Source organism: Gopherus flavomarginatus, chromosome 2 (genome assembly GCF_025201925.1).
Source record: "Gopherus flavomarginatus isolate rGopFla2 chromosome 2, rGopFla2.mat.asm, whole genome shotgun sequence".
NCBI lineage: Eukaryota > Metazoa > Chordata > Testudines > Testudinidae > Gopherus > Gopherus flavomarginatus.
Genome location: NC_066618.1, coordinates 251996846 through 252015284, shown reverse-complemented (window position 1 = coordinate 252015284; position 18439 = coordinate 251996846). Strand labels below are relative to the sequence as shown.

Here is an 18439-nt window from a genome sequence, read left to right as displayed (position 1 = left end):
AAGCATTACAAATCCTGAAAAATTGGACTTACAGTTAAGTTATACTTAAAAGAAATGCAAACACATTAAGTATGAAAATAAACAAACAATCTTAACAGTCATCTGTAGCAAGGTCATGCAACAACACCACTTACGTTGCAGGGATTTTAGTGTTTGTGGTCTCAGATTATCTGCATCTTTAAAAATAGTTTTCATTAGTTCCCTCTCCCATCTTACAGGGCACAGTTAAAGTTGGTGTGCTTTAATTACATTTCAAATGTTGCTGTAGTCCTTTTGTCTTAGAATTTCCCTTTTTTTATTACAAAAATGTCATATACAAACACTAAACAAGAAACCCAAAGCGAATGCTACCATAAGATATTTCTAATTATTTTAAGATATGTATTTTTTTTAAATTGTATCTTCTCTATATGGAAAGTTTGAAGATTGTGCTATTATGTTACTAAGATTATTTGGGATAAAAAAATCTAACATGTTAAATTACTTCAAGAACCCATTTTAAAATTAATTATAACTCAATTCTGGATATACTTGTATTTTCTTAGCTCAAAGAGGAAGCACTAAATTTTGGAGAGGATATTCTGCATATTTAACAGATAAACAAGGTTGAATCTCTGCTCTAATTGCAAAACAGAAAACATGTTTAACTATGGAGCCACGTCAGACATCTTCATAATACTAATGAAGACATTCCACTTAGAGGTGCGTTCCCCTTTGAATGTCTTGTAATAAGTGAGGAAGATGTAAAGAAACCTTTTTTACACTCTCAGTTTTCCCTCATTATAAATTCTGAGGTTTGTATGACGACATCTATAGATTAGGAAAAATGAATTTGAGCTATTGGTTTAGCCGGGATTTCAATGCCATTTTGGGGTGAAATGTAAAAAAAATTCCTTTTCTAATGAAAAAATTAAGAAAGGAAAACAAGACAAAAATCTTGTAGCCCATTAGCAACAGGTGTTGCAACAGGTGTCAGGGGCAACAGGTATCAGGGAGCTGCCTTATGCAAGAGAAAATGTAGGTGGATAAACACTAATGTGCTCAAAGGAACAAAGATGAACAAAAATTGATGATTTTTGTAAATCAGTTTATTTAAATTAAATACAGTTTTATTTTAACACATAACCCTATTTAAAATTAAATTTGAAATAGACAATCTGTGTTAAAGCCTACAGGTATTATGCTTTATTACAATCATTTAAACTAAATACAAAAATATTCAGTATATGTTTGCCACCAAGTTTTGAAGAAAGTCAAACCTTTGAACTGGTGGAAGTCACTGGCTAAGCATCTGTAACCAGAATTTGTTGACGTGCTAAACCAGCTTTTGACACCAGTAGCCTCTACTGCTCGTGCAGATAGAATAATTTCTTCATTACACTTTATTCAACTAGTTAAGTTTAATGATTAATTCATTCGAAGCTAAGACGCCAAGAGGGTGCTGAAAAACCAGGAAAACTTGTTTTCCTCATGCAATGAATAAAAACCAGGTGAGAGAGGATGAGCGCTACAGATTTTAAAATCCTAAAGGACACAGTGACCCAAAATAATCAGTTCAATTGACTAACTACAGATATTTATTTTGTTGAATAAATCAGTTAGTTTTAAATGCAAAACATGTTTTGATAAGCTTTTGTTAAACTTTCTTATGTAACCATCACTTTTAAACTCATTTTATGTATGAAAAAAAATTAAATGGTTTTGTTTTTTTAATTTGAATTTCCATCCAAATAGAGCTTCATACAAGTCACAAGTAAAAACAATCTAGTAAATAAGAAATACATCATTCATTGTTTTCTAACAATGAAATAATGTAACAATTAAGAATTTGAACAAACATAAGATAAGCTATATAACTGCTTACATAAATGTGTTTAAATATATCGTATCCTCCTAATTAGGAAAGAGAGACACTGAATTTAGTGTGAAGTCTATATTTAGTCACAAATCTTCATGTTTTAATGGTTACCAACAAATGAGAAATAACCTTCCTTCAGGAAAATAACTAAGTAGTACAAATGCAAAACATGATTAAAATCAATTATTTAAATCAAGATTTCCAGCATGCGGATTTAAATCATGCTTAAAATCAGAGATTTATAATCAATCCATCCTGAAGGAGGAATGGATAGCTCAGAAGGAGGGAGGGATAGCTCAGTGGTTTGAGCACTGGCCTGCTAATCTCAGGGTTGTAAGTTCAATCCTTGAGGGGGCCACTTAGGGATCTGGGGCAAAAATTGGTCCTGCTAGTGAAAGCAGGGGGCTGGACTCGATGACCTTTCAAGGTCCCTTCCAGTTCTAGGAGATTGGTATATCTCCAATTACATATATTTGAAGGAAGGGTCAAGTATTTTGTTCAACATTGGGTTCTAATACCATCTATCACAGTGGAGTGAAATTTGGCCTGTTAAGTTATGAATTCAGGGAAGACTAGAGAGCCTTGTACATGGCTAAACATTTTTCATTTTGGGGGTTGCATGAAATGGTTGGTCATTTGCGGGGGTTGCAGTAGATCCTGCTGAACAATGGAAATTCTGTAACTAATCAGAGAAAATGTATATCCTCATATTTTTAGTTAATAGTTTCCTCTCACTTTTTTCAGTAGTTATTTAATATACTATTATTTGAAAACATTTATCTCTCACTATAAATTTAACTCTCTCTCTATAACCCAAAGAGAAGGTCATGAAGGTCTATTTTAAATTAGATGATAATATTTTGTCATTATATCAAAGCTGGCAAAATTAATGTAATTGAAATAATCAATTAATTTGTTTCCTTAATCAATATGCCCTCAATGAAAACTTACATTTTCTATTGTGTGTTTCCAAAGCTTGTCTCAAGTCTACAGTGGCTCTTCCTAATAAAACATCAGCTTTTAAAGTGTGATGGCTCCACACTCGAAATTCCAACGTAGTCTGTGGAGTCACATTCCTGTATATAAAACATTTTTTTAAATTAAGCTGTAAGTGATCATCTTTCATTATTATAAATGTATTATCTATTTTAATCAGTTTTCCCATAACTACTGTAATTATTGGTAGTGACTTTTTTTTTTTTTTTAAACTATATCACAAAAGCACTGTGAAACAGAAAAATCAATGTAACATCTCTCAGGCACAGATCAGGACTAAGGTATGTTATTACAATAGTGTGAAAATACTTGGGAGCATAACTACTTACATTAAGAGCAGCAAAGAGTCCTGTGGCACCTTATAGACTAACATGCATCCCACAAAGTAGGTATTCACCCACGAAAGCTCATGCTCCAAAACGTCTGTTAATCTATAAGGTGCCACAGGACTCTTTGCTGCTTTTACAGATCCAGACTAACACGGTTACCCCTCTGATACTTACATTAAATTCAGATTTCAGTTATGTGTCAATTTCACACCGTTTTTTGTTTTTTAAAAAAAACTGTTTTCCCCCATACATAATTTTAAATACAAACTTACTTTCAATATTTGTCAATAGGAAAAAAAAATGCTAGATTTGATTTTAAGCTTGTATCATTAAAGAGAACGCTGAATAGCCACTGCTGATCAAGAATACTGAAATTAACTGCTCAGATGCCCTCTAACACATTAATTTATGAATTGAACACACATACAATATACAATATTAAAAACCATTTTTTAAAAAATGCTCTTAAAATTAAAACAAAAAAAACACCCCAAGTGATGAGACTAAAATACACCATTGGAGGAAAGAGGCAAGATAACCAAAATAGAACAAACAGTAATTATATTACAAACACTTTTGGGGGGGAAATTTTGGTTTTTTGTTTTGTTTTTTTTTTTAAAGTTGAGAGAAATTAGCTAAGATATCAGGGAAAGCAAATTTTCTACCTTAGGGGCTACAGCATGAGTGCCTGCTAATTAAAGACAACGTGGGACCCCAAGAATAGGTATCCTTCAAAACAAGATCTCAAATACAGCATGGGCCAACATTGTTCAAAAACTTAAACTAGCTCTATTGATTTTCTTAAAAGTAATGTAAATAAGTAATGTAAAGTAATTCTTTAATGGATGAGCATATTATAAGCAGACAACATAGATCATGGTTACTAAAACAAATGAGCAAATATGCTGCTTCATTCAGAACAAGCTGTAGGTAACACAGATCTAATAAAAACCCAGCTAAAAGAAAATTACAGCAATGTAACCTTGTCATCACAATGGTCTACAGTGTTTATACAAGGTCATATAAGTGAAGTTGTTCTCAACATAAATTGTGCAACTAAAGCACCTTGATACTGTGACCCAAAGCACCCCTGGATTCACACCTTACACATTATTCTAATAATCTTTGATAAAATATGCCTCGTAGGGTATCATCTGAAAACTAATAATTCACTGGTCAATAATATCATGATCAAATGTATGTAGCAACTTTATATGTAAAGTTATGAATTCCCCTGTATAATGTTATTAGCACATGTTCAAAACCAGACAGCCCTTCCAGGGCAAAAATTGTTAGACAGGTCTACCCTAAACAAAGGAGTGTGCGTTTACCCCATTTTACATGTAAGTAGTAAACTGATTCATCAAGACAGCAGAGGGAAGAAATGGCAAGAAACAGGTATCCTTCAGAAGAATTCACTTCCAAGATTCACCAACTATAAAAAAAGAGGCATTGGACCCCCCCCCCCCGCCCAAATTATCTCTTTCACCTACAAAGACAGACAGCAACACCTTTGGACCTCTGACTGAGGAGAGGGTCAGTCACCATCTTACTGGAAGACTGTGGGAAAGAAGGGCCATCTTGAACAAAGTCTTGAACCAAAACTTACTAGATGAAGTTTTAGACTTTTCATATGTGTTCTCACTTTTATTTGCTTGTAACCATCTATAACTTTATCGCTTGTACTTGAACTCACTTAAAATCGTACCTTCTTTTGTTAATCAACTTGTTTTACAATTAGACTAACAGTGCTGTGTTTGTACTAAAGTGAATGTCAACTTCAGTTAATGTGGCAAACTGGTGTGTTTGGTCTTCTTATGCCTCTGAATATTGCAAGAGAGGGCTGGACATATCACAGCACACGGGTTTGTGGACGTTCAGGACTGCAGCTGTGTTGGGGTCACCTGCTAACATTAACCAGGTCTAATAAAGACAAAAGTGTGTCTGTGATAACTGCTGGCTGGCTGTTGGATTCAAATTGGTCAGATCAGAGCTGTACAGCATACAGAACACGAAGTGCATGTGGGCTTGTGTGTATGTCCCAGACAGTAAGCCACAAGTAGCAGAGGCATTTTGGGGCATTCAGGGTTGAAATACAAATGACGACACCATTACCCACTGATCTTAATTGCACCCTAGAACATGGCAGATACGGCATCATTGGCTTTCCATGAAAAGTTTGTGGTCAAAAGCAATACCAAGATTCTCAATTTGATGACACACCTCTGACTTTACCTCTCAAAGGGAAACACAAAGAAAGAATGACCCTCCTCAAAACAATCTCTATCCACCACCAGGATTTCTGTTTTTCTATGGGTGAGAACAAGATTACTGATGCATCCAATTGGCAACATCCTGTAAGCATTCCTACACAGCATGGACTGAGCTGAACACAGTCCATAGTGCAAGAGATACACAGTTATGCATCAAGTGTATATAAAGATATCCCACTCCTGTTTAGAAATAATCTTGCCAAGACACCTCATATACACATTGAGCAACAACAGTTATTTTAGGACAAATACTGCCATTAGATAAATTCAACTTTCAATTAAGTTAAAGGAAGTTGTGTGTATGCAGCCAACAGCAGAGTTTGATAAATTTTTGTCTCTAATTTTTGATTAATAAATTATATTTTACAAAGCTAGAAAAAGCTTTTCTACTTACACAGTCAACTGTTCATCCCATTTTGGATTTGAAGAACTATTTGATTTTGCTGTTTTCTTGATTTCTCCATCTGCAGCTAATTCTGTATAAATGGCTGTTCCAAACCAGTTCTTTTTCCTTTTCAGTTTGGCACTAGAAACTAACAAACAAAAACAGATTGATTATTTATAATTACCGGAGCACACTTCTTGCTGAAAAACAACAACATTGCTATTTAAGTGATTGATTGAGTAGAAATTGCATGAAAGAACAACCTGATGCCTCATCTTTTCAACCTCTGCTTAGTGCTGAACAAATCTGGCTCCCCAAATGAATCCTTTAAAGTCTACCCACAGGACACTTTCGCAGAAGTACAAAAAGGACTTGAAGTCATTGTATCTCTCCCCTCTACCAGGGTAATCATCATATTTCAAAGAGCAAACTCATTGTGCTAGGTAACAGCAATATCATTTCCAAAGATATCCTAGATGTAGCTAAGATAGATGAGGCATGTTCCCTTAACCACAGGTAGGTAATTTCAAGATAGGCATTCTGCAACACGATTAGCAAACCTGTGCAACTACTATGAGAGAAAAAAATCAGTCTTCCAGGTTTTTCTTTGTTCATTCCCCCACCCTTTCTCCTTTCCTTCTTTCTCTTCCAACTCTTCTTTTAAGTGCAAACTATTAAGTACAACATTTATCAGTAATTGAGTTGGGCAAGTTCGATACAGGCTTTAAATTAGGTGTGATCATGGGGATCACAGATTTTTAAGACCACTTATGCACATTTCAGAATCCTACTCTATCACAGGGCAAGCTGCGCCTACATGGAGCAAGTCTTGGTCAATACCTAGCCTACTGGAATCCAGGAAGCTGAAATCTTCTATTCTATCTAGGTTTTTATACCACACTATTCATCATAATAGCTGAACACCTTTCAATAATGCACTAAACAACGTGACTACACATCCTCTCCCTATTGAGGAGAAGCTCCTAAATCAGCCTGCAGAAATCAAAAAAGTTATCTCTTACATGTTCACCAGCTCTGCAGCTGCTCTAAAAAGTCTGTATGTAGAGAGGAAATATCCGGTATCCTGAGCAGAGGCCTCCAGTTCAAATCTACAGCAATTAAGAGACAGCAAGTGCATGAAGAGGTTACTCTCCATGCCCAGTTCAAGTTCCTCTACAGAAGGCTACTCTGTCACTTCCTCACTCAGACAAAATAATGTGCCTTCCTCTAATTTTCCTATAACCATCAACAAAAGCTGCCAACCTTTTAAGTTATTTTCTACACACCATTTTTTAAAAAATAAGCTGATGACCTGGGGTCCACTAGGCTTATAGGTTCCAGACAGTTACATGTACCTGCAGACAAATTTTAGGTATTTTACAGATCTCTTCCTCCCCCACCACCCATATCTCATCTGATCCTCCAAACCACCCCCACCTTCAGCTAAAAGGGTTGAGGACTTTTAGCTGTTCGATTGTATAACACTCCTCTGCTCCCTTTCACTATGGTATGTCCCTCTCTTAGAATAGAGGAGAGGCAGTTGGACTGGAGCTGATGGAAAGGGAAATAAGAGAAGGCCTGTCATGAGATACTCCTGGATCACAGAACCGTGAAGTGCGCCAGATTTCTATGAAGCATGTTTCAGTTACCACCAGAATATTCAGGATGGGATTTTCCAAAGAGTCCGAAGGGAGCTAAAGCACCCAGCTTCAACTGAATTTAAATGAGAGTCATAGACTTAATCCCTTTAGTTTCCTTTGATAATTCTACCCTTATTCCCATGTTTGCTTATATCATAAGGGGAAATGTTGCCTGACACTACAAACTGTGAGACTTGAATCACTAGATAAATAAACCTAGGGAAGATACTTTCTTCTGAAAATTCTGTAAATTATATTTTTACCTGTACAGAGAGCCTCAGTAGCCTTTTCACATTTGCACATATTTTTTGCCATTTTAAAGTGGGAACTGCAACACTGGCATATTACGACTATATCTGTATTTTAACAAGCTTTCCTTTAATTTAGGCTCCTTTCATAGATTCCAATCCCAGATAGGACCACTGTGATCATCTAATTTGAACTCCTGTACAACACATATCAGAGAATTCTTTACATCAGTCTTCACTGCAGATGATGGGAGGGAGATTCCCACATATGAGACGTTCTTTGTAGGTGACAAATCTGAGTAACAGTCCCAGACTGATGTAGCAATAGACAAGGTTTTGGAACAGATTGATATATTTGACAGTAATAAATCACCAGGACCAGAAGTCACCAAATGAAATTAAACAGGCAACAGGTTTAAAACAAATTGCTGATTCCCCAGAGATCCCTCTAGAGCAGGGGTTCCCAAACTTGCTTCGAGGCTTGTTCAGGGTAAGCCTCTGGCGGGCCGCGACACGTTTTGCAGGGCTTTGGAGCTGTGCTCCGGCTCTGCTCCAGCTCCAGGCAAAAACCTACAGCCCCACTGCTGTAGAGCTGCTCCGCGCTCCAGCTCCGGACTCCACTCCAAAGCCCTGATGCTTTGATTACCTGAGCGTCCGCAGGTATGGCTGCTCGCAGCTCCCAGTGGCCGTGGGGCCAAAATAGCTTGAGTGTCAATAACATACTCTTGAAAATGCCCTGAAAAAGAGAAGGGAAGACCAGCAAGGGTTCCTTGCTAGCAACCACAGAAAAAGAGCTGGATGTAGAGGAGCTGCAAAAGTCACTTGTGCCTGACTCATGTCTAAACTTGGGATCTTTGTCTTAATGCAGTTTTATTGATGGAAATGTGATTTCTGTGGCATTAAGGGTTTTGGGTTGGGATTTAAATCCCAGAAAAATAAATCAATCTTATTTTCATGTGACTGCAGTTGGTCATTAAACACAGACTTTTTCATATGTTGCTGTCCATAATCCTGTTTGCATAGTCTGTAGTATAGAGCAGAGCAATATGAAAGATTTATATGAAGAACATACACATAGATAAGAATTCTAATTCCTGCATTAACAGAAGTAAGTTTGAGTTGTTTTTCAAACTCATATGTTTAAGTCAAGAGAACTCTTCCTTCTGTGGAAGTTTTTTTCACAGAAGGTTCATTTGATCAATAGCAGCCTCTGCCTTAGTACTAGCAAATTCATTTTTATAATTTGTTTTTCATTAAATTGGTGGAGAGCATTTTGGATATTTATAAAAAAATTCTTATAAGACATTTACTTTCAAGTCTGCTGGGATAAAATTTGATCTCATGTATAAAAGCATGTCCACTAGCACGATTTTCGTGCTCTGTAATATGTAATATCTGTAGATTTTTGTGCTCTGTAATATCCTCAGCTATCTGAAGCAGGGTTGGTTTTGGCATCTAATATCCATCCTTGGGTTATATCTAAGTATACCTAATGAGTCTTTGGCAGCAATTTTGTTCACTTGTAGAACCCTCAGAATGAGAATTATTTTTTATCCACAGCCAGGAATAAACTTTTTCTTTAGAATAATTACCAAAATATTTTGCCTTTTTTTTCCTAGATCTGTCCCTCTCTCAGATATTCAAACTTCCTACTCAAAATCTGTTTTCTAGGCATCTAAGGTTGTATTTTGGCAACAGTATGTGTAAACACCCCAAATACAGGAATTTAAAGTCTGCATGCTCACAAGTATTATAATTACTTATTTAGAAAATTTCTTATATGTCACCAGAACTCTGTTGACATCAATAGCATAAATAGCATTTTCTAAACTTCTTCTAGCATAGTGAATAATCCTGAAATTTTACCAGGTTCTTCTATTATAGTAGAGAATTCCCGTGATGAAGGTCTGAAATGCCCCACCCTACCAACCTTTATGTAAAGACCTTTCCTTTCCTTTCTAATCTGAGAGAGGGAAAAGAGCATATTCTCTCCCACTATTTGATTTCGGTTTTCCCTAACTCTTATTATTGTTCTGTTCTCTTTTCAGCAGTTTATCGGCATTGTCTTGGACATGCTGCAGTGAGAAACTTTTTCAGAAGCATCTTGAATCCAGTCCTCCCCCACTGCTTGACACAGGATCTTCTGTGATTGCTAAAAGCCTTCTATGTCATGAAAGCACAATATATACACCATAACAGTACAAGCTGAGGTGTATTTGGGTTTGCTAGGCCTAATATTTACATAATTAAATAGAGAACCATATACGATGAGCCTACTTATTAAGACATTTTGGGGCTGAATAATTTTGATATTTTTCCTTTTAACCGGAAGACTAACAGTGGTAAGTAGAACTGAGAAAATAATGGATTTTTTTACTTGAGGGACTGAACCACAAAATCCAGTGGGGAAGGGGGTGGGGGACCAAGTTTCAAAATTTTTCATCAAATTGAAAAATTTGGGGTGGGGATGGAATAAATTTATCCAGATGTTTCAGGTCAGTCCAAAACAAAATTTGTCAGCATTTTGATTCATTCAGGCCATTTTCAAGTGTTTTCCATCTTTTTTGGGGGGGTGGGAGGTGTTAAAAATTGGCCAAATTTGAATTTGAAATGCTGTTTCTAAATGTTTTGACACAGTATAAATAAAATGGGATGGCTGACATGGGAGCACTCTGCACTATGGGAGCTGAAGGTGGCACCATAGCTTGTGGAGAATGGAGCAGTGCCTCATCTCTAAGCGGCTCCATCTGTGCCATGACAGAGGAGATAGGCTTCTGTTTCTCTCTCGACTCCGAGTCTGCCTGCTTGGGGCCACTGGCTTTCACAGTACATGTGGTACCAGAGGATCCTGGTGCCTCATATGTACTCAGCTGTAGTGTGGTCGGTACCGAGGATACAGAATGAGCCAGAGATCGTTTCTTTTTCGGTGGCTCTTTAAGAGGTGAGTGAGCCTTCCTCTGTGAGGAGGATGAAAACTGCCTTTCAGAAGGAGTTTTAGGAGACCATCGTCCAGAGAGGGTCTGCTGTTGGGGACTGGATGCCAGGCACAGGGACTTCTCCATTGAGATAAGTTTAAGACGTAGGGCTCTGTCCTTCCTGGTGCGACCCTTTAAGTTGCTACAATGAGAGCACTTTTGTGAGATGTGTCTCACAACTAGGCACTAGATGCACTGAAAGTGTCCGTCAGAGACCAGGATCGCCTCCTGGCAAGAAAGACAGCACTTAAAGCCCGGTGAACTGGGCATGGCCCAAACTGTAGTGGTTCAGCCTTAAGGGGTATTCAAACTTGAAGGAAAGGAAAGGGAAAAGGGGAGAAAGGGATAACTAAATCTAACTAGCGTACTGAAGACTATTCTAAGCCTAAAGATAACTATCAATTTTAATACTGCGGGGAGCTCTGTCTCAGGCTGAGGATGGTGGAGAAGGAACTGAGGAGAGTCTGGTCACATGGCCCTATATGGGCGCCAACAACAGCACAAAACAGGGAGAGTGTATGCACGACCCAGATGACCACTGCAGCTGATATTCTCCAATCAAAGGCGCAGGAACACACATTCACCTCAAGAGGTGCACCCACAGAGACACTTCTCAAAGAAGAACTGGATGCCTTCTTCCTGTTCCAGGTGCTTAGCCCTTAGTGACTTCCACCAGTTCAGTGATTTGAATTTCTTTAAAATTTTGTCAGAAAACATGTACCGTTTGAATATTATTTTTATTTAATTTAAAAGATTTTAAGAGATTATAAATTTAGGCCTTAAGAGAGGTTGACAATTCAAATTTAATTTTAAAAGAGGTTTATTTCTTGAAAAGAAAAAAAGCATTTAATTTAAATTTTAAAAAAATAATTTTTTTAAAAGATTGATTTTTATTCACCATGGGAAGTATGAGGGCACTTGGGACACAGAGACAGTTCCAACAGACACTGTTAGCCAAAATAGTCTGATCGTAAGTTCATGCACCAAGAATGGAATCTATATGGAAAAAAATCACTCAAAGAAGAAAGTTTACATCTCCAAATCATTTGATGCTCTCGGTATTAAATTAATTGGAGATGATGTTCTACAGCAATGTCACAAATTCAGAAGCTAGCAACTTTTCAAATTAGACTAGACTAAATTATGGTCCTGAGTAGATCACACCTGAGTCCAGTAAAATAAGCTTTTTTATTTGCTATGTTAGGCCTCAATATCCTGCAAATAAATATCACAATGCTATAATCACCATCTCATCCTCCTCACTGCAGTTTCCCCCACCATAATTCTGCATACAACCAGCTTCCTCCACATTTCTCCCCGCTCCAAACCCAATACAAATAATCCAACTCCATGCCCCCCACAGCCTCTTCCCCAAGGCCTACTCAACACAAAATATTCTTCTCGTCCAAGACACACACTTCCCACCACAGAGTGTCGCCCCATCCAAAATCAGACTATTCCATATTTACACTATTCCCACTAGCATGCAACAACCCTTTCTATCCCACCCAACTCCATGTCCCCCAGAAAACAAAACCTACTGCCTCACAGTTAACACCAAACCCATTTAAAAAAAAAAAGTGAATTCTCCCATTCAAAACGTGGCTGTGTAAGGGTTAGGATTGCTCAAATGCACTTCCCACCAACTCACTTATTAAAAGTCAGAGTAAACACCAGATAAGGGAGTATTAATATCTGCAATAATCACAGTCCTTATGGCTTTTACACCTTAACTTCATTATACCCACACACTCAAAGACTACACAGCACCATAACACACTTTCAATGTAAAAGAGAAACACACAATTCATTTACTGAATTCCACAGTCATACAAACAAACAAAAACCCCCTATGATCTATGAATAGCACATTACACATTTCCATGTTCATCTGGTTGAGATAAGAACTGAGGCTTTTCGTTTGAGCATGAATGTGAAGAATTGGATGTGTGCACTGTGTTTGCATATTGAGACTGAAGTAGTGCTGCAGTATTTAAGTGTTAATACGTGAATTGCAGTGAATGGTAAGTTACTTCAATTAGTGATTTCCCCAAACCTTTAATAAATGAGTGATGGAAGAGAACTTGATAGCCTTAAGACCTGGTCAGCACTTAAAAGTTAGGTCAAATTCCCTGTAGCTGTGTTGATCTAACTCCCAGGGTAGAAGCTACACCCTATGGCATCATTTGGGGAGGTGGAGTTTCTACAACGATGGAAAAACCCCTTCTGTTGCTGTAAAAAGTGTGTGCTACAGCAGCATAGTTATGTCACTGTAGCTGTGCCACTGAAGCACCTGTACTGCAGACATGCCCTACTTCTTACACAGAAAAGTTTGTGTGGAGGAATATTAGTATACATATACATTTAAAAAGATTCTTTATTTATATTTTTAGTTTTGATTTCTGAGGCCAAAATTAGTATGGTCTATGTTCACAAATGAATATATCAAACCAAACAGTTCATCTAATGTTAGTACTCAAACTTCAATGTCCTTATATTTTCTCTAAAAGCAAAAGGCCCATTTTAACAGAACAGGGAATCAGTAACTTCCTTAATTCTACTGCTAAAAAAGCACCATTTTTTTTAATGCCGCTCAATGTGACGTAAGTGCAAAACAAAATCCAGACACATTATTTTACAAAGCAAGAACTGCAACAAAGAAGCGTAAGATTAAAAGAAGTTAGTAAATTCTCATGTTTCATCTAGTTTAACTATTAAAACATTAACCACTTCTATTGTGAAGCTCCATCCTGAAAATTTAGCTAAGTTTGTCAGTACTTTATGTCACACTAGAGACTAATAATAATGAACTCTATACTTGAGATCCATGATATTCCGCTATTGACTCCACACTTAATTTTTGATGTCCTATAATCTACAGATACATACCAGAAATGTTAAACAATTAAAAGCAAATTCAGTAAAAAAGGACAGAACCCATAAAGACGTCATGTTTGATGATTTCAAGATTTAAATCAGGCATGAGAACCAATTTTAAATTAACTAAGGTGTTTCTGAACATTTGAAACAAAAAGGTACATGAGGCAAAAAAAAAAAAACCCTCATCTTTCAGAAACATGAATTTAAACTCAAAAGGAGATAATTTATATCAATGCCAAATTGCAGACTAAAATTCACAGCTAATTATTCATCAATGCAACCATAAAAAGGAATGCAGAATATATGAAGCAAAAGGTCGTTTAAGGTGTCCTGCATTTTCTTTTGAAAAATGTTCTTAAAGCAACAGAAATTGAACATTTTAGGAACAAACAAAATTAGGGTTTAAGGACAACAATTTGCTATAGCAGAAACCATAGTGAACACACTTGTTAATAAGATTAAAGCCTTCTCAGTGCAACACTCATTCTAAAATGTGCATAAAGCATTCCCTTCTAAAGCAAACCTGAACCATTAAAACTAGCTAACAGTGGATCAGAAATATGGCACATTGTTTCTTTAAGTGGCCACAAACCTGAAATGAGCATAAAATTATGATTCACATGAACAAAAAAACAAAGGAAGACAAGACAAACAATAGCTATTCACCCACCTCAGAAAAAACATCTAATCCATATTAAAAGTACTCTCTGAGGAAACTATAAAATTGCACATCTCTGTATCATTTCATTTTTGCTGACCACACAAAAAGACAGCACACTTTGAACATTACAAGTATGTAAACAAACCCTGCTAAAAATAATCAAAATATCCTGATTTATGCTACAATACTTTATGCTTTTCTTTTTATCCACGATTTTCTTTTTAAATGTCTTGTGAAACGAATGTGTATTATTTCCAAGATATTTATACATTAGTATAAGTAAGTTTGAGTGACATGGGATAATATTTTCTGATACTGCCCTCAGTCCATATCAATAAAGGTTACATAGTTTTTATGCTACAAAGGATTGTTTACTCTGAAAAAGAATACTTTCTGAACTTAATGGCCACATAATATATGTAATACACAGATTATTACTTACTAGTTACTTGCATCTGTAATCTTCCATTATGGTTGTTACTGGTATCAGATCTTGGTGAGGCTGTGGCCATGTCAGAAGCTACTGTTTTAGCCTATAAAAAAGAAAAAGATAAATATGTCTATACACGTACCCATTTAGTTTACTTAAAAATATCCAACTTCACATGCTGTCCACAAGTATAAACTAAAATAAACTGAGAAACTAAAACAGTGAGTTTCTTTCTGTCACTGAGGTATACCAGAACATGATACATTATTGTATAACCAAATTGAAGTAATGGTTTTATATTTCTATTGTGCCTTCTAGCTAAGGACCTGAAAGCACTTTACAAATATTACATGAAGTCGCTTCAGAATACCCATCTGAATTAGGGAAGTATTACCTTCATTTCATAGATGGAGAAAGTAAAGTAGAAGACTAATAGAATAATAGAAAAACATAGGGCTGGAAGGGACTGCAAAAAGGTCATCTAATCCTGCCCAAGATAAGGCAGGATTAACTATACCTATAACATCCCTGCCAAGTGTTTATCCAACGTGTTATTAAAAACCTTCAATTACAGGGATCTCACAGTCTCCAAGGGTATGTCTATACTACCCTCTAGATCGGCAGGCAGTCATCGATCCCACAGGGATCGATTTATTGTGTCTAGATCTGACACAATAAATCAACCCCCAGGAGTTCTCCCATCGACTCCTGTACTCCAGCACCACAAGAGGCGAAGGCAGAGTCGATGGGGGAGCAGCAGCAGTCAACTCACCGTGAAGACACCACAGTAAGTCGATCTAAGTATGTTGACTTAAGCTATGTTATTCACGTAGCTGAAGCTGCAAAACTTCGATCGAGCCCCACCACCCAGTGTAGAACAGGGCTAAGTAACTTGTTGCAATGCTTATCTATCCTTAAAGTTCGATACTAGGAAATACTTTCTATCCCAAAGTTTCCCTGTGGCAAACTAAGCTGACTACTTCTTGTCCAACCCTCAGTGGACATGGAGAACAACTAATCACCATCCTCTTTATACCAACCTTTTATGTATTTGAAGACTTATTAAACCCTCCCTCAACCTTCTTTTCTGTAGATGAAAAACACGCCCAATTCTTTCAGCCTTTACTCAGAGGTTAAGTTTTCTAAAACTCTTACCATTTTTGTTGCTCTCCTCTGGACTCTGACTAATTTGTCCACATATTTAAGTGTGGTATCCAAAACTGGACACATTACTCCAGCTGAGGCTTCACTAGTGCTGAGTAGAATGGAACAATTACATCCCATGTCTTACATACAACAATCCTGTTAATACATCCCAGAATGACACTTGCCGTTTTCACAACAGCACCTCGCTGTGCTGTTTCAATTTGTGCTACATTATAGTAATTTCCAAGATCCTTTTCTGCAGTACTACTGCCCAGTCATTTCCCATTGTGTTTGTGATTTTTCCATCTTTTCCTACTTTGCAGGTGTCTTTACTGAATGTCACCATATTGATTTCATACCAATTATTCAGTTTATCAAATTCTGTGGCAAGCAACTCTATATTCTATGGTAAGAACTCCTAAATTCTCCAGCACTGTTAATTTATTGTAGTTCTATGAAATTCTAAATTCTAATTCTGTCTTTAAAGTGCTTGCAACCCCTCAACCTGATGTCATCTGCAAATGTTATAAGCATACTCCCCACTCCATCATCCAAGTAATTAATGAAAATATTTAGTCCCTGCTGGACTCCACTTGATATATGTGCCCAGTTTGACAGCTAACTCTTAATAATTATTCTAAGTATGTTTGTTTACCACTTATGCACCCACCTTACAAGAATTTGAACTAGACTAGGATTCCCTCGTTTGAGAATGTCATGTAGGACCATGTGGGACCATGTCAAAAGCCTTTCTGAAGTCAAGATACATGTGTACTTCTTCCCCCAATCCACTAGGCCAATTGACCTTTAAAAGAACGAAGTTAGGTTGAAAGAAATTAGGCTGTCTCTTTCTATTTAGATGGTAAGTACTTTGGTGCAGGGACTGTCTCTTCCAATTTGTTCAGTGCCTAAAACAATGAGTTCCTACTCTCTGATGAGATGTTACAGTAGTGTCTGGAAACAAGATAAATAACTTGTCTGCAGAAGAGCCAGAAAAAGAACACAGCTCTGACTCCATGTCCTAGGGATTAGTCACAAAAATATATAATTTAAAATGCAACTGCCAAAACTTGGATATGAGCATATGTAATTAATTTATGTTTGTAACCTGAACAGGTATAACAAACAACATATAAGCCATTTACATAGGAGCAAAGAGATAAGATATATACAGGGTCCTGTGAAGTCTGCAGGACAGAGAGATCAAATTCTGTGGCAAGCAACTCTATATTCTATGGTAAGAACTCCTAAATTCTCCAGCACTGTTAATTTATTGTAGTTCTATGAAATACTCTTCATTTTCTAGCCATCCCACCCCCAAACACACAATACTATGGATCAGTTTAAATATTAATTTACGTACAATTTGTCAATAAAGGCTTTCAGCAACTATTTCTAATTAAGTATTTTGTCCACTGCATTCTCCAGATGACTCAAGTCAGCGTGGATCAGAAGCTATGACTTTAACCTGGCACTTCAGTTTAGTATCTCCATCTCCTACGTAATACATGCCAGAGAAGCAAGCCTCAAGCCTCAGCTGCTGCTCTATTCCCTAGGCAGCCTGCCTGTCCAGCCTGCACTTCTGGTTCCAGTACTCTAGCACTTCCTCCCTCTGCACGTACCTTTGCATTATTCTACAGAACAGTGAAGAGAGAATTCACTGCAATTCAATTAATTTCCCCTTGTGAAGGAAGGTCCAGAGTATGCAGCAGCTCCAGGCACCTAGATAAAACAAAGTGCTGGGCACACTGCTGCAATGAAATAATGAAGTATGCAAGAAAAATGCTGAATTCTGTGTTATCTTGGGAGAAATACCAAATATACCATTGCTGCAGAATCATGGAGTCCCTAAAGCCTTGTGTGAGGTGACCTAAGCAATTCACCCTTCTCAGAACTATTGTTTCAGGCTGTTTACAGACTCAAATGGGTATTAGTTACACACAGTTCACATTTTCAAGGTTATCTTTGCAACCATAAGGATTAGATATATTTTTAAAAAATGAATGCCAAGATTCTGGACACAATTCTATAGCAAAGAATACACTGGACTTTTGGGAATACAAATACTGCAGACATTGGGAGGCTGGGGGAGTGGGAGAGAGAATGAGTGAAATTATTGCTTCAAACACCTAACCACTGTTTTTGTCCCTCAAATCTCAAGCAATTTTGTATACACAATTAAGTCTGACATACCAAATTAAATTCCTGGAGACTGCTTGTGGGGCAGATATGATCTACGCATGCTGAAAAGCTTTTATCAAAAATGTAAAAAGCATAAAGTTATTCTAAAAGTTTAAAAACAGGCAAGTGCTTTTTAGTCCATGGACACTAAATTTTCCACTACAAGACTGAAAACAATGTAGCTAGTGCAATATATTGTGACATTTATAAAAGCTTGAATTGATCTCAAATTAAATGTCCCCACACCTCTGGTCTATATAATTAAAAAAGCTGCACCTTTTAACTCATTCAATTTTGATGGAGGGAGTTATTGATGACAGGTTTTTTTAAATTTAAATTATTTGCATATATTATAGTTAGTTTAGGCCTCAGCATATCCTGTTACAGTAAATAATTTTCCAATGTAAAATTAAACAGGTTTACTTTTAAAACAAAAA

The 18439-nt window shown here is 36.8% G+C and overlaps 1 protein-coding gene across 4 annotated transcripts in view; it reads right to left on the bottom strand.

Annotated features, from left to right (window-relative positions):
* WWP1 (WW domain containing E3 ubiquitin protein ligase 1) overlaps positions 1–18439 on the bottom strand; it is a 186437-nt gene that overhangs the window by 138321 nt on the left and 29677 nt on the right. For all 4 annotated transcript variants that reach the window (XM_050940711.1, XM_050940710.1, XM_050940713.1 and 1 more), the window contains exons 2-4: positions 14688–14778; positions 5851–5989; positions 2810–2934 (exon numbers count right to left, since the gene is read on the bottom strand). In XM_050940711.1, the coding sequence (XP_050796668.1) occupies positions 2810–2934; positions 5851–5989; positions 14688–14757 (334 nt within the window). In that variant the 5' untranslated portion in view covers positions 14758–14778. The remainder of the gene's footprint in view (positions 1–2809; positions 2935–5850; positions 5990–14687; positions 14779–18439) is intronic.